This window comes from Schistocerca cancellata, chromosome 1 (genome assembly GCF_023864275.1).
Source record: "Schistocerca cancellata isolate TAMUIC-IGC-003103 chromosome 1, iqSchCanc2.1, whole genome shotgun sequence".
In the NCBI taxonomy this organism is placed as follows: Eukaryota; Metazoa; Arthropoda; class Insecta; order Orthoptera; family Acrididae; genus Schistocerca; species Schistocerca cancellata.
The window spans coordinates 666,531,682-666,553,148 of NC_064626.1; the positions used below are offsets into that span (position 1 = coordinate 666,531,682).

The 21,467-nt window shown below is 41.6% G+C and overlaps 1 protein-coding gene across 1 annotated transcript in view; it reads right to left on the reverse strand.

Moving 5' to 3' along the window:
- Window positions 1–21,467, reverse strand: part of LOC126183829 (retinoid-inducible serine carboxypeptidase-like) — a 122,458-nt gene that overhangs the window by 41,195 nt on the left and 59,796 nt on the right. Inside the window, exons 7-8 of the mRNA XM_049926089.1 lie at window positions 16,225–16,302; window positions 15,971–16,125 (exon numbers count right to left, since the gene is read on the reverse strand). Of these exons, the coding sequence (XP_049782046.1) occupies window positions 15,971–16,125; window positions 16,225–16,302 (233 nt within the window). The remainder of the gene's footprint in view (window positions 1–15,970; window positions 16,126–16,224; window positions 16,303–21,467) is intronic.

The following is a 21,467-nucleotide window of genomic DNA, read 5'->3' on the forward strand; positions in this document are numbered from 1 at the left end:
TCATTCCAACGTGATCACATTGGAAATTTTCACAATCAGCATGTGTGGGCTGACAAGAATCCACATGCAGTTGTGCAACACAGATTTTCTGTGAACGTTTGGGCAGGCATTGTTGGGGATGTCTTGATTGGGATCCATGTTTTTCCACCTACACTCAATGGAACACGTTATCATGATTTCATACAGGATACTCTACCTGGGCTGCTAGAACATGTGCCTTTACAAGTACGACACAACATGTGGTTCATGCACGATGGAGCTCCTGCACATTTCAGTCGAAATTTCGTACGCTGCTCAACAAAAGTTTCGATGGCCGATGGATTGGTAGAGGCGGACCAATTCCATGGCCTCCACGCTCTCCTGACCTCAACCCTCTTGACTTTCATTTATGGGGGCATCTGAAAGCTCTTGTCTACGCAACCCCGGTACCAAATGTAGAGACTCTTCGTGCTTGTATTGTGGATGGCTGTGATACATAACGCCATTCTCCAGGGCTGCATCAGCACATCAGGGATTCCATGCGACGGAGGGTGGATGCATGTATCCTCGCTAACGGAGGACATTTTGAACATTTCCTGTAACAAAGTGTTTGAAGTCACGCTGGTACGTTCTGTTGCTGTGTGTTTCCATTCCATTGTTGTTGTTGTGGTATTCAGTCCTGAGACTGGTTTGATGCAGCTCTCCATGCTACTCTATCCTGTGCAAGCTTCTTCATCTCCCAGTATCTACTGCAACCTACATCCTTCTGAATCTGCTTAGTGTATTCATCTCTTGGTCTCCCCCTACGATTTTTACCCTCCACGCTGCCCTCCAATACTAAATTGGTGATCCCTTGATGCCTCAGAACATGTCCTACCAACCGATCCCTTCTTCTGGTCAAGTTATGCCACAAACTTCTCTTCTCCCCAATCCTATTCAATACTTCATCATTAGTTATGTGATCTACCCATCTAATCTTCAGCATTCTTCTGTAGCACCACATTTCAAAAGCTTCTATTCTCTTCTTGTCCAAACTATTTACTGTCCATGTTTCACTTCCATACATGGCTACACTCAATACAAATACTTTCAGAAATAACTTCCTGACACTTAACTCTATACTCGATGTTAACAAATTTCTCTTCTTCAGAAACGCTTTCTTGCCATTGCCAGTCTACTTTTTATATCCTCTCTACTTCGACCATCATCAGTTATTTTGCTCCCCAAATAGCAAAACTCCTTTACTACTTTAAGTGCCTCATTTCCTAATCTAATACCCTCAACATCACCCGACTTAATTCGACTACATTCCATTATCCTCGTTTTGCTTTTGTTGATGTTCATCTTATACTCTCCTTTCAAGACACTGTCCATTCCATTCAACTGCTCTTCCAAATCCTTTGCTGTCTCTGACAGAATTACAATGTCATCGGCGAACCTCAAAGTTTTTATTTCTTCTCCATGGATTTTAATACCTACTCTGAATTTTTCTTTTGTTTCCTTTACTGCTTGCTCAATATACAGATTGAATAACATCGGGGAGAGGCTACAACCCTGTCTCACTCCCTTCCCAACCACTGCTTCCCTTTCATGTCCCTCGACTCTTATAATTGCCATCTGGTTTCTGTACAAATTGTAAATAGCCTTTCGCTCCCTGTACTTTACCCCTGCCACCTTTAGAATTTGAAAGAGAGTATTCCAATCAACATTGTCAAAAGCTTTCTCTAAGTCTACAAATGCTAGAAACGTAGGTTTGCCTTTCCTTAATCTTTCTTCTAAGATAAGTTGTAAGGTCTGTATTGCCTCACGTGTTCCAGTATTTCTACGGAATCCAAACTGATCTACCCCGAGGTCGGCTTCTACTAGTTTTTCCATTCGTCTGTAAAGAATCCGTGTTAGTATTTTGCAGCTGTGGCTTATTAAACTGATTGTTTGGTAATTTTCACATCTGTCAACACCTGCTTTCTTTGGGATTGGAATTATTATATTCTTCTTGAAGTCTGAGGGTATTTCGCCTGTTTCATACATCTTGCTCACCAAATGGTAGATTTTTGTCAGGACTGGCCCTCCCAAGGCCGTCAGTAGTTCCAATGCAATGTTGTCTACTCCAGGGGCCTTGTTTCGACTCAGGTCTTTCAGTGCTCTGTCAAACTCTTCACGCAGTATCGTATCTCCCATTTCATCTTCATCTACATTCTCTTCCATTTCCATAATATTGTCCTCAAGTACATCGCCCTTGTATAGACGCTCTATATACTCCTTCCACCTTTCTGCTTTCCCTTCTTTGCTTAGAACTGGGTTTCCATCTGAACTCTTGATGTTCATACAAGTGGATCTCTTATCTCCAAAGGTCTCTCTAATTTTCCTGTAGGCAGTATCTATCTTACCCCTAGTGAGATAAGCCTCTACATCCTTACATTTGTCCTCTAGCCATGCCTGCTTAGCCATTTTGCACTTCCTGTCAATCTCATTTTTGAGACGTTTGTATTCCTTTTTGCCTGCTTCATTTACTGAATTTTTATATTTTCTCCTTTCATCAATTAAATTCAATATTTCTTCTGTTACCCAAGAATTTCTACTAGCCCTCGTCTTTTTACCTACACTCCTGGAAATGGAAAAAAGAACACATTGACACCGGTGTGTCAGACCCACCATACTTGCTCCGGACACTGCGAGAGGGCTGTACAAGCAATGATCACACGCACGGCACAGCGGACACACCAGGAACCGCGGTGTTGGCCGTCGAATGGCGCTTGCGCAGCATTTGTGCACCGCCGCCGTCAGTGTCAGCCAGTTTGCCGTGGCATACGGAGCTCCATCGCAGTCTTTAACACTGGTAGCATCCTGCGACAGCGTGGACGTGAACCGTATGTGCAGTTGACGAACTTTGAGCGAGGGCGTATAGTGAGCATGCGGGAGGCCAGGTGGACGTACCGCCGAATTGCTCAACACGTGGGGCGTGAGGTCTCCACAGTACATCGATGTTGTCGCCAGTGGTCGGCGGAAGGTGCACGTGCCCGTCGACCTGGGACCGGACCGCAGCGACGCACGGATGCACGCCAAGACCGTAGGATCCTACGCAGTGCCGTAGGGGACCGCACTGCCACTTCCCAGCAAATTAGGGACACTGTTGCTCCTGGGGTATCGGCGAGGACCATTCGCAACCGTCTCCATGAAGCTGGGCTACGGTCCCGCACACCGTTAGGCCGTCTTCCGCTCATGCCCCAACATCGTGCAGCCCGCCTCCAGTGGTGTCGCGACAGGCGTGAATGGAGGGACGAATGGAGACGTGTCGTCTTTAGCGATGAGAGTCGCTTCTGCCTTGGTGCCAATGATGGTCGTATGCGTGTTTGGCGCCGTGCAGGTGAGCGCCACAATCAGGACTGCATACGACCGAGGCACACAGGGCCAACACCCGGCATCATGGTGTGGGGAGCGATCTCCTACACTGGCCGTACACCACTGGTGATCGTCGAGGGGACACTGAATAGTGCACGGTACATCCAAACCGTCATCGAACCCATCGTTCTACCATCCCTAGACCAGCAAGGGAACTTGCTGTTCCAACAGGACAATGCACGTTCGCATGTATCCCGTGCCACCCAACGTGCTCTAGAAGGTGTAAGTCAACTACCCTGGCCAGCAAGATCTCCGGATCTGTCCCCCATTGAGCATGTTTGGGACTGGATGAAGTGTCGTCTCCTTTCATCAATTAAATTCAATATTTCTTCTGTTACCCAAGAATTTCTACTAGCCCTCGTCTTTTTACCTACACTCCTGGAAATGGAAAAAAGAACACATTGACACCGGTGTGTCAGACCCACCATACTTGCTCCGGACACTGCGAGAGGGCTGTACAAGCAATGATCACACGCATGGCACAACGGACACACCAGGAACCGCGGTGTTGGCCATCGAATGGCGCTTGCGCAGCATTTGTGCACCGCCGCCGTCAGTGTCAGCCAGTTTGCCGTGGCATACGGAGCTCCATCGCAGTCTTTAACACTGGTAGCATCCTGCGACAGCGTGGACGTGAACCGTATGTGCAGTTGACGAACTTTGAGCGAGGGCGTATAGTGAGCATGCGGGAGGCCAGGTGGACGTACCGCCGAATTGCTCAACACGTGGGGCGTGAGGTCTCCACAGTACATCGATGTTGTCGCCAGTGGTCGGCGGAAGGTGCACGTGCCCGTCGACCTGGGACCGGACCGCAGCGACGCACGGATGCACGCCAAGACCGTAGGATCCTACGCAGTGCCGTAGGGGACCGCACTGCCACTTCCCAGCAAATTAGGGACACTGTTGCTCCTGGGGTATCGGCGAGGACCATTCGCAACCGTCTCCATGAAGCTGGGCTACGGTCCCGCACACCGTTAGGCCGTCTTCCGCTCATGCCCCAACATCGTGCAGCCCGCCTCCAGTGGTGTCGCGACAGGCGTGAATGGAGGGACGAATGGAGACGTGTCGTCTTCAGCAATGAGAGTCGCTTCTGCCTTGGTGCCAATGATGGTCGTATGCGTGTTTGGCGCCGTGCAGGTGAGCGCCACAATCAGGACTGCATACGACCGAGGCACACAGGGCCAACACCCGGCATCATGGTGTGGGGAGCGATCTCCTACACTGGCCGTACACCACTGGTGATCGTCGAGAGGACACTGAATAGTGCACGGTACATCCAAACCGTCATCGAACCCATCGTTCTACCATCCCTAGACCAGCAAGGGAACTTGCTGTTCCAACAGGACAATGCACGTTCGCATGTATCCCGTGCCACCCAACGTGCTCTAGAAGGTGTAAGTCAACTACCCTGGCCAGCAAGATCTCCGGATCTGTCCCCCATTGAGCATGTTTGGGACTGGATGAAGTGTCGTCTCACGCGGTCTGCACGTCCAGCACGAACGCTGGTCCAACTGAGGTGCCAGGTGGAAATGGCATGGCAAGCCATTCCACAGGACTACATCCAGCATCTCTACGATCGTCTCCATGGGAGAATAGCAGCCTGCATTGCTGCGAAAGGTGGATATACACTGTACTAGTGCCGACATTGTGCATGCTCTGTTGCCTGTGTCTATGTGCCTGTGGTTCTGTCAGTGTGATCATGTGCTGTATCTGACCCCAGGAATGTGTCAATAAAGTTTCCCCTTCCTGGGACAACGAATTCACGGTGTTCTTATTTCAATTTCCAGGAGTGTACTTGATCCTCTGCTGCCTTCACTACTTCATCCCTCAAAGCTACCCATTCTTCTTCTACTGTATTTCTTTCCCCTGTTCCTGTCAATTGTTCCCTTATGCTCTCCCTGAAACTCTGTACAACCTCTGGTTCTTTCAGTTTATCCAGGTCCCATCTCCTTAAATTCCCACCTTTTTGCAGTTTCTTCAGTTTTAATCTACAGGTCATAACCAATACATTGTGGTCAGAGTCCACACCTGCCCCTGGAAATTTCTTACAATTTAAAACCAGGTTCCTAAATCTCTGTCTTACCATTATATAATCTATCTGATACCTTTTAGTATCTCCAGGGTTCTTCCATGTATACAACCTTCTATCATGATTCTTAAACCAAGTGTTAGCTATGATTAAGTTGTGCTCTGTGCAAAATTCTACCAGGCGGCTTCCTCTTTCATTTCTTAGCCCCAATCCCATGATGAATGTGATTTGAAGAGAAGCAGTAAAATGAGCTCTGACATGGAAAGTAAGCATTTCCGGACACATGTCCACATAACATATTTTCTATCTTTGTGTGTGAGGAATGTTTCCTGAAAGTTTGGCCATACCTTTTTGTAACACCCTGTACAAGAAGGGTAAAAGAACGGACCCTCAAAGTTACAGACCCGTACCCTCAACATAGGTTTACTGTAGGATTCTAGAGCATACCCTGACTTTGAATGTAATAAATTTCCTGGGACGAAAAAGCTCATGTCCAAGAATTAGCACAGCTTTAGAAAGCATCGATTGTGTGAAACTTTTCTCACATGATATACTGAAAACTATGGATGAAGGGCAGCACACAGATTCCATATTTCTAGATTTCTGAAAAGCATTCAACAAGGTGCCTCACAGCAGACTGTTAATGACAGCAGTGTGGTTTCAGTTATTTGAGATTGCAGACGTGTGTGCAAGTTGCATTTGCGTGAGTGTGTGTGTTTGTATGTGTGTCTATTGCTGACAAAGGCCTTAATGGCCGAAAGTTATAATTGTGTGAATCTTTTTGTTGTGCTTATCGCGACTCATCATCTCCGCCATATGGTGAGTAGCAACTTTCCTTGTCTAATATTGTTACATTCCATCCTGGATTTTCCATTGTTTGTTAATGAAGGAATGTGCATATGGAATAGGCTCCCAGATATGTGACTGGCTTGAAGACTTGTTACATAATAGAATCCAGTAAGTTGACCTCAATGGCAAGTGTTTATCAGAGACAGGGGTAACATCAGGAGTCTCCTAGGGAAGTGTGATAGGATCACTGCTATTTTCTGTACACATAAATGATCTGGCAAACAGGGTGGGCAGCAATCTGCGATTGTTCACTGATGATGCTATGGTATACAGGAAGGTGTCGAAGGTAAGTGACTGTATGTTGATACAAGGTGACCTAGACAAAATTCCTAGTTGGTGTGATGAATGGCAGAAAATGTAGAAAAATGTAATTTAATGTGGATGAATAGGAAAAACAAATCCTTAATGTTTGGATATAGCATCGGTAGTGTCCTGCTTGGCACAGTCATATCGTTTAAATATCTGGGCATAACTTTGCAAAGCAATATGAAATGAAATGAAATGAGGAAGTGAGGACTGTGGTAGGGAAGGCAAAAGGTCGACTTCAGTTTATTAGGAGAATTTTAGGACAGTGTGGTTTATCTGTAAAGGAGACCACATATAGGATGCTAGTGCAACCTATTTTTGAGTACTTCTTGAGAGTTCGGGGTCCACACAAGGTTGGATTGAAAGAAGACATCAAAACAATTCATAGGCAAGCTGATAAATGGTTCAAATGGCTCTGAGCACTATGCGACTTAACTTCTGAGGTCATTAGTCGCCTATAACTTAGAACTAATTAAACCTAACTAACCTAAGGACATCACACACATTCATGCCCAAGGCAGGATTCGAACCTGCAACCATAGCGGTCGCTCGGTTCCAGACTGCAGCGCCTAGAACCGCACTGCCACTCCGGCCGGCCAGCAAGCTGATAAATTTGTTACTGGTAGGTTTGATCAGCAGGCAAGCATTAAGGATATGCTTTGGGAGCTCAACTGGGAATCCCTTGAGGGAAGAAGATATTGATTTTGAAGAACACTACTGAGAAAGTTTAGAGAACTGGCATTTGAAGCTGATTGCAGAATGTTCCTACTTCCACCAACATACACATTTTGCATAGAGACCATGAAAATAAGATACAAGAAATTGCTTATACAGAGTAATATAGACAGTTGTTCTTCCCTTTCTCTCTCTGTGAGTGTAACAGGAAAGGAAACACCTAGTTGTGGTACAGGGTACCCTCTGCCATACAAGAAACAGTCACTTGTGGAGTATGTATGCACATGAAGATGTATAGTGTGTGGTGAAGTATATACTGTAACAATATTATCAGCTTCCTTTCCTATGTCATACACATACTGAGTGAGGGAATAATGACTGTCTAAATGCATCTTTATCCACCTCAATCTTTCGTAATCTTTTTCTTATGATCCCTACAAGAGCATAACAGTTGCTCTATAATCTTGAAATATAGGGTCTCTAAATTTACCCAACCATGTTTCACAAAAATTATGTTATCTTTCTTACAGGTTTCCAATTTAAATTATCCAAGCATTTCAGGTACACTTTCATCTCCTCATTGCAAAATTGGTATCAATAGGTAAGGCAAATGGAAGCTTTACCAAATCAAATGGAGGCTACATTGTCAGAATGACAAATAATATCACAGAAAATTTGTTTGTGTGAGTAATGGGATATCCTGGGACCACTGGGAATAAGAAGGGTCTCTTATTGACAGGGTATGCAATAAACAATAGGCTATGAGATCTGATCGTTGTTTTTAGAGACATGGTCAAACTGAAATGATTAATGATTGGGAGACAAAAGTCTGCACATGGATTCTTGATACAGATGTACTTCATATTCTAATTGTATATTAACACATTAAAAATTGGACATAAAAGACACTCTACCAATCAAAGGAATACACAATGGTTTTTTGTCACCTCTGCCACACTGAAATTTAACCACATTTGCTATCAACATCATCTTTACATGATTTGCATCACATCATCAGTGCACTGTAACTATGGTGCGTTTTCAGATGTTAACAGTTGTAGTTGGTTTGCTCTGGGCCCAGAAAGCAATCAGATTAGTCACTTATAGAGTTTATTCAATTGAAATGAGACCTCCCACTAATGCGCTGACATTATTTGTAACAATGAAGATAAGATTAAATAAACTGTCACGGTTGTTTATGATGTCTTAATAGGTATGTATATAACATATGTTAGCGTTTTGTAAGGTCACCAAAAGAATGCAACCAATATTTTAAATTATATAAGAAGGAAGTAAGAGGTTAACATGCAGAATGGCATCCATAGTTCATTTTAGACCTAGCTTTATAAAACTTAAAATTATGACTCTGCCAACATTTATTTTTTATTTTTTAATGTATTTTGCACATCAAGGAGAACTGTGACAATTAGCAACAATATGATATGCCAGAAGAATAAGACTGGGAAAAAAGAAAGATGCAATATAATTTCATTGTATCTATCAAAAATGGTAAAAGTATGTTATTTTCAAATTTTGCAATTCAAAAGGAAGGGTAAAGAATTTCTATTAGAAATAGGTGCTTGTGAATGTGATCAATTTCTAACTTATGCAAAGAAAATGGTGTGATTGAAATATATCCATTCTTGACCATTTGAAGTATTGTATATCAGTGATCAAGCAAGCACAGCTCACACACACATGACCACTGTCTCTGGCTGCCAAGGCCAGACTGCAAGCAACTGCAAGCGATTGGAGAAGCAATCTAGGTGGTAGAGGTAAGGAGGAGTCTGGGGTGGTGAGGGGGAGGTATGCAGAGTAGGAGTGGGGGACAGTGAAGTGCTGCTTGTGGAAGCAATGGAGTATGGTGGAGACAGGGAGGGTAGCTAGGTGCAAGTGGGATATTAGATTGCAGGGGGGGGGGGGGGGGGCGGGCAAGGGGGCAGGAAATGAAAAAAAGAGAAGTTAAGTGACTGTGATGTACTGGTGGACTAGAAGTCCATGCAGTGCTTGAGTTGGAGCAGCGAAAGGGATAGGTGAGTGAAGGACAGTGACTAATGAAGGTTGAGGCCAGGGGGGTTACAGGAACGTAGGATATATTGGAGGGAGAGTTCCCACCTTTGCCGTTCAGTGAAGCCTGTGTTGGTAGGTAGGATCCAGATAGTGCAGGCTGTGAATCAGTCTTTAAAGTGATGGATATTTTGTTGAACAATGTGCTCAGCAACTGGGTAGTCCTGCTATCTCTTGGCCACAGATTGTCAGTGGTCACTCGTGCAGTCAGAGAGCTTTAGATTACATGACTGGTTTCACTGGTAGCCCTGACTTTGATGGGATAGGTGATGCTTGTGACCATACTGGAGTAGATGGTGGTGGGAGTATGTATGTGACAGGTCCTGCATCTAGATCTGTTACAGGGATATGATCCATGAGGCAAGCATTTGCAGGGGTGGAGCAGGGATGGATGGGTGAGGATATTGTGTAGGTTTGGTGGGTGGAGGATTACCACTGTGGGAGGGGTGGGAAGGATAGTGGGTAGGATATTTCTCATTTCAGCACACAACAAGAGGTAGTTGAAACACTAACAGAAACATAGAATGTAATTCAATTGCTCCAGTCCTGGGTCCTGAGCCACAAGGGGTTGCTCCTTTGTAGCCAAAGGGTGGGACTTTGATTGGGGGTGGGGTTTGGAGGTGCTGGGTGACTGGACAGATAATGCATGGGAAATCTGAACAAGTTTGAGAGGATAATTATGGGCTGTGAAGGCCTCAGTGAGACCTTTGGTATATTTGATTGCAGATATGATGGTTAGGCTTTGTGGAAGGGACTTCTTGGTATGGAATGGGTGGCAGCTATCGAGGTGTTGTGGCTTGGGATTCTGGATGGCTGGAAAAGATTCCTCTAGACTGCCCATGAAAAGTTGGCATAGGATAATGCCAACCTGTTCGTTGGCCATCTAGAGGAAACCTTCCTAACCACTAAGAATCTCAAGCCCCTCACCTGTTTCAGAGTCATTGGTCAAGACTTTGTGATCTCGATTGAGGATGAGGACAATGTATCCACATTCCTCCAGAAACTTAACACTTTCTGCCCCATTTGCTTCACCTGGTCCTTCTAAAACCAACAAGCCACTTTCCTTGATGGTGACCATCTCCTCAAAGATGAGTACATAAGAGAATATTTAGATGTTATTTGAGATTAGCATTCACAATTCATCTACTTGTGTAAAGGAGTTCTTCTGAAAAAATGCTTTAACTTTTTCTTGACTCCTTTGCTGTTCAATTTTAAGCTTCTTGTCTGAAGTTTCAGGATCGCAGACAAATAACATTAAATTCCTGCCATGATATTTTGGTTGACAACTGTCTTCAGGTGAGTATTTTGCAATGGAGGTAGCTAGTTAACGTCACTATCTTTACACCAAAAATAGGCACAAAGATGCTTGCAAAAAGGCAGCTGCTGTTATACGAGTGTCTTCTGTTGAGGTATATGCTCTCTTAGAATACTGCTCCATGTATGGCACCCAGGTGCATGCATAATGTGATACTACATGAGCACTCTCTGTCAGAATGTGCACTCACAGAGTTGCAATTCAGTTGTCAAAATTAATAAAATTGAATGTCACTTGACATGACATTGGTCTTTTTTCTTTTTTTTAAAGAAATTCAAGATGTCCGCTATTGAGCACTATCTTTCCCGATGCCCAACGGATTCCAAACCAACAACCTCCTTCCTAGTCGCCATGACCAACTATATCCTCACCCACTCATGGGCCATCTAGAGGAATCCTTCCTAAAAACCCAGAATCCTAAACCCCTCACCTGGTTCAGGTTCACTGATGACATCTTTGCTATCTGGATATAAGGAGAGGACATCCTACCCACATTCGTCCAGAACCTCAACAACTTCTCCACCTTTGCTTCACCTGGTCCTACTCAACCCAACAAGCCACCTTCCTAGATGTTGACCTCCAGCTCAAAGATGGCTATATCAGACCCTCCGTCCATATCAGACCTACTAACCACCAGAAATACCTCCACTTCGACAGCACCCATTCCATACCAAGAAGTCCCTTCCATACAGCCTAACCACCCGTAGTCATCGCATCTGCAGTGATGAGCAGTCCCTCTTCAAATATACTGAAGGTCTCACTGAAGCCTTCACAGACAGCAATTATCCTCCCAGCCTTGTACAAAAACAAATCTCCTGTGCCTTATCTTTCCAGTCTCCCACCACCTCCCAAAGTCCCACCATCTGCCCACAGAGGAGCATTCCCCTCGTAACTCAGAATCACACAGGACTGGAGCAACTGAATTAGATTCTCTGCCAAGGTCTTGATTACCTCTTGTTGTGCTCTGAAATGAGAAATGTCCTGCCCACTATCCTTCCCACCCCTCCCACAGTGGTATTCCACCGTCCACTGAATCTACACAATAACCTTATCCATCCTTACATAACCCCTGCTCCCAATCCCTTAACTCACGGGGCTTATACCCTTGTAATAGACCTGGGTGCAGGACCTGTTCCATACATCATCCCACCACCTACTCCAGTCTGGTCGCTAACATCACCTATCCCATCAAAGGCAGGGCTACCTGTGAAATCAGTCATGTGGTCTACAAGCTAAGTTGCAACCACTGTCCTGCATTCTGTGTATGCATGACAACCAACAAGCTGTCTGTCCACATGTATGGAGACTGACAAACTTTGGCTAAGAAACAACTGGACTACCCTGTTGCTGAGCATGCCACTGAATACGGCATTCTTCATTTCAATGGCTGCTTCACAGCCTGTGCCATATGGATCCTTCCCACTAACACCAGCTTTTCTGAATTGCGCAGGTGGGAACTTTCGCTGCAATTAATCTTACATTCTCAGAACCATCCTTGCCTCCACCTTCATTAGTCACTGTCATCACCCATCCAGCCCCTTCCCTTTTCCCATTCCAGCACTACACAACCGTCATTCCACCACCACACCCACTCTTTTTATTTCTCTCCTTTTCTGCTACTCCCCCCCCTTCCCACCTCTCTCCTGCTCTCAGTCTAACCTACAGCTCTTCACTGTCTGCCACCCCCACCATACTATCCCTCCCCAACCCCGCTCCAGCCTCCTCCTTACCCCCAGTCAGTTGCCACTCCGATCACGCACTGGTACTGCTGCTCGCAGTGTGGTGTCAGTTGCCCGAGACTGCAGTCGTGTGTGTGTGTGTGTGTGTGTGTGTGTGTGTGTGTGTGTGTGTGTGTGTGTGTGTGTGTGTGTGTCTGTGTGTGTGTGTATCTCTATTGTTGACGAAGCCCTTAAGGGCAGAAAGCTATAATTGTAAGAGTCTTTTTGTTGTGCCTATCTGTGACTCAGCATCTCCACTATATGGTGCGTAGCAACTTTACGTTAATATTGTGACAAGGTATTCTGTAGATTCCAGCCTTCCTCAATCCCATATATCCTTCACTGTATTGAGAAGAACACAAGTCTTTGTAGGTGGGTGAAAGATTACTTTGAGATGACATTTCTTTTGAGATGCTGCCAAATTTAGACGAAATATTGCTGACGTACTGGAGGAATGCCATGTACTTAAACTGCTCCTTCTCCTCTTGTTCTTGTGGGTAGTCTCATTTCTTCTTCCCTACAGCTGTGCTGATCTGATTTGGAGAATATCCATTATCTTTGAACACTGATTGTAGGTGTTCCAGCTTCACTCCAAGGCTGTCTCCACCAGACACAACTTGTGCCCAGTACAGCAACGTTTGAAGGATGCGCCCCTATTGTGCACATCTTGTGAATGACTTTCTTCAGTATAATGACATCGCTCGACTAGAGTGGCCAGAATATTCTCCAGGCTTGGAATCTATCAAACATGCCTGGGATAGATTAAAAAGGGCTGTTTATGGATGACGTGACCCACAAACCACTCTAAGGGTTGTACGCCGAATCACCATTGAGGAGTGGGGCAATCTGGACCAACAGTGCCTTGATGAACTTGGGGATAGTATGCCACGACAAATACAGACATGCATCAATGCAAGAGGACATGCTACTGGGTATTAGAGGCACCGGTGTGTACAGCAGTCTGGACCATAACATCTGAAGGTCTCGCTGTGTGGTAGTACAACATGCAATGTATGGTTTCCATGAGCAATAAAGAGCACAGAAAGATTTAATGTTGATCTCTATTCCAATTTTCTGTGCAAGTTCCATAACTCTCAGAACTGAGGTGATGCAAAACTTTTTTTTATGTGTGTACAAATTTTCATGAATAAAATGCACTGTTTTATGAATATAAATATGAGGCATTGGTAGGATGCCGAGCTCCAGAATTGCATGTTTATTATTGGTAGATCTTTTTGAATGCTTTGGGGGATATCATTGGTAAATACACTAAACAGAAGTGGACCAGGTGTGGAATCCTGAGGAATGCCTTGCCTTACGACTTGCTCCTTTGACTATATGCTGCAAAAGTTTTTGAGGTGATTAAAACTCTTTATACTCTGTCTGGGAGATATGACCTAAAGGAGTCGTAGCTTTACACCCAAAATTCTATATTGTGGCAGATTATACATAAATAAGTCATGACTGATGAGATTGAAGGTCTTTGTGACAGTAGGGAGTACTTCTGTTGTTTGCTTCATGGCACTAAGTGCAGTATAAACTTCATTAGAAATGAATATGGGGCCCTATTTTCTGATCTCCCATTTTGAAAGCCAAACTAATGAGGGCTCAAAACAGATATTATCTACAAACTTAATAACATGTTTATATACTGCTTTTTCAAAAATGTTGGGTATTTGCTGTAAGATCGTGATGAATGTAGTTATTAACATAACTCCTTTCATCTTTATTAGAAAGAGGAACCACTTTTGATGCCTTGAAAATATTAGGGAATTGGTCCAATGATGAGGAGGAGTTTATTATGTCTGATCAGGGTTAAGACAATTGATGGAAAATTTATTTGAGAAGTTAGTTTGATAAACCTTCAAAACCGCATGAGTGTGAATTTACTTCCTGTTTTATAATACTGTAGATTTCACCTTGTATCACTGGAGAAGGAAACAATATTTTTGGTAATAACTCTAGGTCTGATGAGGTAAGGCACTGGAACACTAATTTGAGAAGAAAGGTTGTTGCTAATGTTCAGGAACTGGTTATTTAATATTTCATATGTCTCAGTTGACCTTTAAGTCTTTATAAAAATAAAATTGCATCTATGGTTTCAGCAAAGATGGTCTAGATATACATGCCCAATGTTTATTAAGTTTTATGGTTAAAATTCTTCTGGGTGTTGTGTCATGTCATTGTCTTGCTTTGAGGAAGGTCATTGCAATTTGGTCAAAATGTTGGTTTTAAGTTTACATTTTCACCATCTTTACCAACTGAAAACTGATTCTTCAGTAGGAGGCATTAAGCAGTCAGTTCATATTTACATTTTGTATGGAACATTTTTTTTTTTTAAATAAAAAGCCGGGCAAGGAAATGTTTGTCATACAAGTGCATCTCCAGATTTAACACCACCACACTGTAACTTACATCTACATTCATATTCTGCAAACCATTGTGAAGTGGATAGCAGAGGGTTCCTCTCATTATTAGAGCTTCTTTTCATTTCATGCATATATGGAGTGCAGGAAGAATGGCTGCTTAAACACCTCTGTGCATGCTGTTAATCTATTTTGTCCTCATGATCCCTATGGCAGTTGCAGTATATTGCTAGATTCCTAGATTCATCATAAAAAGATGGTTTTTGAAGCTCTGTAAGTTGGCTTTCTCAGTTCTTCAAATGTCTGCCAGTTCAGTGTGTTCTGCATCTTCATTACACTGTCTGATGTGTTGAACAAATCTGTGACCATTCATGCTGCCCTTGTATGTATATGTTCAACATCCCCTGTTGGTACTATTTGGTACAGGTCCAATGTGATTGAGCAATATTGTAGGACGGGTTGCAAGGGTGATTTGTAAGCACTCTCCTTTGTAGATGGATTGCATTCCATTTCATGTCCCTATCAACTGTTACCATCCAGGTACTTGAATGAGTTGACTTATTTCAACTGTGGCTCTCTGGTGATGTAGTTGAAGGAAAATGCATTTTTTTCATTCTGTGAAATGTGCAGTTTTACATTTCTGGACATTTAAAGCAAGACAATCTTTGCATCACTTTGAAATCTTATCAAGATCTTACTATTTGTGCTGCTTCTTTCAGACTGTTCTTCATTATAGATAATTGCATCATCTGTGAATAACAAGCTGCAGTCTCCCTATCAAGACATCCTCAGTGCAGTCAGAAATATTGCTTGATATACTGTACCATCATACTTTTTGTAATAAGCTTAAGTATGGTACTGAGTTATTGCTGCAGCTACCTGACTACCTTGATCCATGGTTTTCAGGATGTCATGTGAAAAAATTGCAGGTTGGGTTTCACATCACTGATTTTTTTCAGAAGTCATCCTGACAAAAGTAGTAGAAAATGCTAATTGTTGCTCTGTTTTGTAAAGCAGCAGTATTGTTGCAGATGATGGGCATTTTTGTGGTGTTCATATAGTGAAAATAAAGTACATCCACATTAATGGTTATTGATATGACGACTTGATGTAGAAATATAGTAACAGCAACACTGTAATTTGATTCAGCAGTCGATGAATTTGGGGGTCTAACTGATGTGTGTCGCTAAGTTACATTATTTTATATTAATTCCTTTAAAAATGATATTTTTTGGCATTCTGTAGACATGAAATATGCATTACTCACCATATGGCCAGAACGTGTAATCCAGTAAAATGCGAAGTTGCTGTATTTCTTGTAGTATCCTTCAATGATACTGTTAACTGTTATGGGTGAACGATTTGATTCCTTCCAGCTTTGAGCACCAGCCCACTTTAAATTTTCTACCCATTTCAGTGTACCTATATGAGGATGCATCTTAGTCATTTTCTCTCGTGAACATTTAATTCACTTTACAAAATATCACTGTACTTGAAATCACTGTTTTTAGATTTATTTACCTGGTGTGTCGACAATGAGATCTAGATTGCCAGTGAATACTACCACAGAGATGTCAGTCTCATTGAGAAGAGATTCAACTGAAAAAAAAAGAAAAAGGAACTGAAAATTTTTGCAGGATCATAATACCTGTACCATAATTTCAAAGTGTTTGCAAATATTAATGTTTTAAGTAAATTATGGCATACAAATAATCATACAATCATAATTAAGTAACTATTTCATTTCAAAAGTTTCCTTAATCAGTGGCCTTGAAAACCTCACAGAAAATTTCAATGCAGTTATTATTGTTGTTTGTCACTGTTCATTGATGCCATAATTGACATTTTACTATGAACTGAAGCTAAATTGAGGATTTACTTTCTGAGTAATTGGTCTATATGTAACATTTCATTTTGGTCCATACCTGTTGGCTAGTGCTGCTTTCTTTTGTACACTGTCAGCAATGCTAAATTTCTAGTGTCTATGGCACTGTGGCTATTCTACAGCCTGAAGATAAAAAGCTGAGTTCCACAAATCTGCTAAAGGGTGGTGGCCTAGTCTGACCTGACAGTTTTCAAATGAAAGAATTTCCCACAGAATGGCTGGCATTTTCTAGTACCCACTGGAAACAAACTCCTGAAAGTGGCAACAGACAGCAGAAGTTTACAGTAATACTACGAGTATTAACAGGAAGTTACCATTCACAGTGCCTACTTTCTGCTATGGAGGCTGATTGGTTGAAATGTCTGCATGCCTTTATCATGGAGTTGTGAGTAGCTTGCAAAATTGAGGTGTTGGTGGGCAGCCCTGGTGGGGTGCAGGAGGCAAGTTTGGAGCTCTCTGAGGCAGAGGTGTTATTTATTTTGGAACTTTGTAGTCAGAGATCAGTTAAGTTATCCTTCCAATGTGGGAAGATCAGAAAGTGTTCAGTGCCCACTCTCTCTCTTAAATCTGAGGGTCATTCTATAAGTCCGTATTGGAATGGTTTGCTGATAGTAAGCGACATCTGTTGCTAGAGGGACGGTAAAATTGTGGACATATCCATCACATGGTCTCATTGTCCCTCGATTGAAGCAACAAGCTTATATTTATTTTGTAACATGGAAAAAAAGTGAGTGTTAAGCTGTGGTTAAACATTTCTATTTAAAAGGTTTAACACTGAAACAGGTCAAAACTGAGTTGAATGAAGTGCACAACATATCTGCTCCAATGTTTGCAACTTGGTAAACTGTTTACATCTGGGAAAAGTGTTTACATTTGAATCAATGAGTTTAAATGTAGCCATACATCCACAAAAGATTAACAATAGTCAGAACATCCAGAGGAATTGACGACACCTGAAATGATTGACAAAATCAATGATATGATTTCGAGTGATCAACAAATCAAAGTGTGCAAAATAGTTGAGGCCACAAGCATACTGCAAGGCACTTTTTTATCAATTTTGCATAACAAATAATGTGTGAAAAAATCTCGGCAAGGTGGGTGTTGCCTTTGCTCTCAGTGGACAATATACATAATTGAAACTTCCTGGCAAATTAAAACTGTGTGCCGGACTGAGACTCAAACTAGGGACCTTTGCCTTTCGTGGGCAAGTGCTCTACCATCTGAGCTACCCAAGCATGACTCAAGCCCTGTCCTCACAGCTTTACTTCTGCCAGAAAAGACATTGAGGCTGTTTTGGCACTTTTCCATTAAATTTTTTCTGGGTTTCTGTGTCAATATGTAACTGTGGACAGAACATGGATACACTTCTACACTCCAGAGGCTAAAGAACAATCGAAATAGTGGTGTTTTGAAGGATATTGGGCCCTGAAGAAGGAAAATATGGTGAAAAGGGGCAGCAAGGTGATGGCCACGGTTTTTTGGGATGCATGTGCAGCCATCTAGTATGATCACCTAAAAAAGGGACACACAATAATTGGGGAATATTGTGTGTCATTATTGCACTGGTTGAGTGAAGAAATTGAGGAAAAATGTCCTCTTTCGGAAAAAAAGGGTCTCTTCCATCAAGACAATGAGCAGTTGCCCCCCCCCCCCCCTCCCCACTTTTTCCCTCTGCAGTTTTGATCTCCAAAATTATGGAATTAAAGTTCAAATCATTGCAACATCAACTGCATTAACTGTTTTTTTTATTTTCAAATTAGAAAAAATGGCTTGACGGGTGATGGTGCACATCAAATGAGGTAGTCGCCCGAACAGATGCATACTTTACAGACCTTCACAAATATTACTTTCTGGATGGCTTAAAAAAATTGGAGCAGTGCTTTGAAAATTGTATAGAATTAAAAGCGGATTATGTCAAAAAATGGAAAAAAAAAGAAAATTCCCAAAAATACTGTTTTTTTTTTAAGGATGTATTGCAAGGTACTCACATTTTTAGTGTTCGTTCTTTGTGCCTGTCTGCAAATCACTTTCCAAATTTCTTTGATAGTTTTCAGAAAATAAAGTATCATGAAAATAGTTTTAAAATGGCAAGTAATTCTACAAAATTACAAGTGGGTGCAGAGTGCATTCTGACCAGGAAAAGTTGTCCATTTACAGGTTGGCCATGCCTGCTGCCAATATGTTTGATGTTGTCCTTGAGTCCACAAGAAGAACCAGCAAACCACAAAAAGTTGAATAAGGCAGAACAGAAAAGGAAGGGCCATCCACTAAGGAAAAAAGGAAAAGTAATGGAAACACTGACTTTCTTGACTACGGGCAGAAACAGCTGAAAGATACAACATTCCTCTTCTTAAGTTCATGCATAGCCATAATCAATGAACCTGCATTCACAGTTGTACTTCTAAGTGAAATACTGGTAATGAAATACTGGTAATGATGAATGCACATTTTGATCTTATATCACATAAATTATTATACTTATAACTCATGCTAAAGCAATGTACTAAGTATTAATCTGAACAAATTATTAAATTGAAACATTTTTGTACTCATAATGGAAACCTAGCCAACTGTGGTCTATTGGAAATGAGAATGATAGAAAAAATATATTTAAGCAAGGGAGAGAGTAAAATGCTGTTCATCTCTTTTCTCTTCCCCCTTCCCCCAGGACCTGACTGTTGGCATAATAGTTTCATTGTGTTTTTTGCTGCTGTAAGTAAAGTACCATTTCAAATTTTCTTTGGTTACTAGTTATTTTCTAATTTCCTCCTCTTTTTGTCTGCCCAGTAGCAGACTAACTGCTGAAATGAACAATCCACAGTTTAAAGAAGAGAGTACATGTTACATTCTAGTAATAAAAAGAACATGAGGATATTTTAATTCTATTCACTGTGTTTTCAGACACCTGATTTGTTTCTGATGATCATTTTTCAAAATCTCACATTTGATGGTAAGCTTGCTCTGACTAACTAACCAGTTCTAAGGAGAGGCTCTTCAAATCTATGACAGTCTTAAACTGAATTAAAGAAAAGATTTGAATACCATACATTACAATTTAGGGAGCTCTCTGATTAGGCTACAACAGCACTGCTTGTATATAATGAGTATGGTGGCAAGGCAATACAGAACACAGATATTTATGTCCTTTGCATTAAAGTTAATGAGGTAGCTCATAGAACAGCTCACCCAATATCAAATCATTGTATTGCAAATTTTTGAAACTTGAACATATGTTTCTCTCAGGTCAGCAAAATAATTATTCATTAATCAACCACAATAGTTTTGGCATTCTCGTATGTTGGTGTTAAGTGATTTGGTAGATGTGAATCCTGTAGAACTTAACTGCAATAAATAACAAAAAATCATCAGACAGTATATGTTTCATTGCATTTTAATGACTTGAGAGTGTTTTTGAGTGCTGCATCTAAGTAAGGGTAGTTTTACTGCTTGTCCAGTGAAGCCTATAAAGCTTGCAATTAAAATTTATGAAATTATATATTAATTTCTGGTTTTTAAAGTATCTTCCATTTTACTGAGTTAGTGTATTAATTTCATATGAGGCCCCCACAATATAGTTGCCTCACAATCCACATAGCTGCAGTGGAAACAAATTGTACTGAACTTAAAAGCTTCTTTGCTGTGTCTAAAGATGGTCTTCATGTTCTCTTCTCGAGCGTAGAGATATAATGCTCCAGGAAATATAATAATCAAAATTTGAATAATCTTTTTTATACATAACATCAATACACTTTGCAACTGTCAGTATAATACATCAGACTTATCAAATGAATACCATGAACAGAAATGGTGTGCTTCCAATCTGTCTTCTAAATCATGTCACTTCTATAAATAATATAACTATTAGTAAATAATATAACTATTAGCTAGCAGTCAATTCCAGATATACATTAAATTCACGTTATTATGGAGGGAGTCCCTCACAGAATGCTTATTCTTTAGGAGCTGAATCACTATTTACAATTGTTAAATTGATTCAAATGTTTTTTCAAGGGTACCATGAAATCATTTAAAAATACAAATAATAAAATTTTATAACCCAAAGAAACATCTATACTATTTTCATATAAACTTGTGGGATGAAATTTTTTCTGATGTTTGAGGTGGCTCAAATTAAATGTATTGAAAATAGTTATTGTTTTTATTTGGTTATTTTAATTTATCAAGTTTAATTGAAACATTGACTGCATTCAGCATACCGACAAACTTTGGCATCTTGCATTGTTTCAAACAGCATGCTTCCTCTAATTTGCAATGTTAGTGAAGGAATATGATGAGTCGTGTGTAAATTCCAACAATTGAGGTGTGTGAAGTACTTCAATGCAACAAATGCCCACAAATCCCTTTACATCACTGTGATTAAAAACTAGACATTAAAATTGCAATTCCACGATGCTTTTCAAATAAAGGAATTTTAATATTGTGTATATAGAATGTAATAGGAAGAATACATCATAAGATTTGTAGGTGATCTGGCGATACATGGGGACAAAATTTATGACAGAACTGCCACCTCTGGCAGCAACAATGGCTCTAATCCCACTTAGTATCGAGTCAGACTGATCTCAGATGACACATATGGGTCTGAAATTTCATGCTGCTACAACTCTGTGGCCAAGTTCATCGAGTATAGTGGCTGGTAAGTGGTACCCTGCCTGAAAGATAATGCTATGGGAAAGATACTGCACAGCCACTGGCCTTCACATATTAGAAATGTAGTAGCTGCTGTCCAAATTACTGGCTGTACACATAAGTGTACCCTATGGTAGCCCATACCATTATGCCAGGTGCTTGCCCATATGGAAATTACGAATGCATCTATGCAATGTTTGTTCAGCTAATAACCTCCAAACGTGGG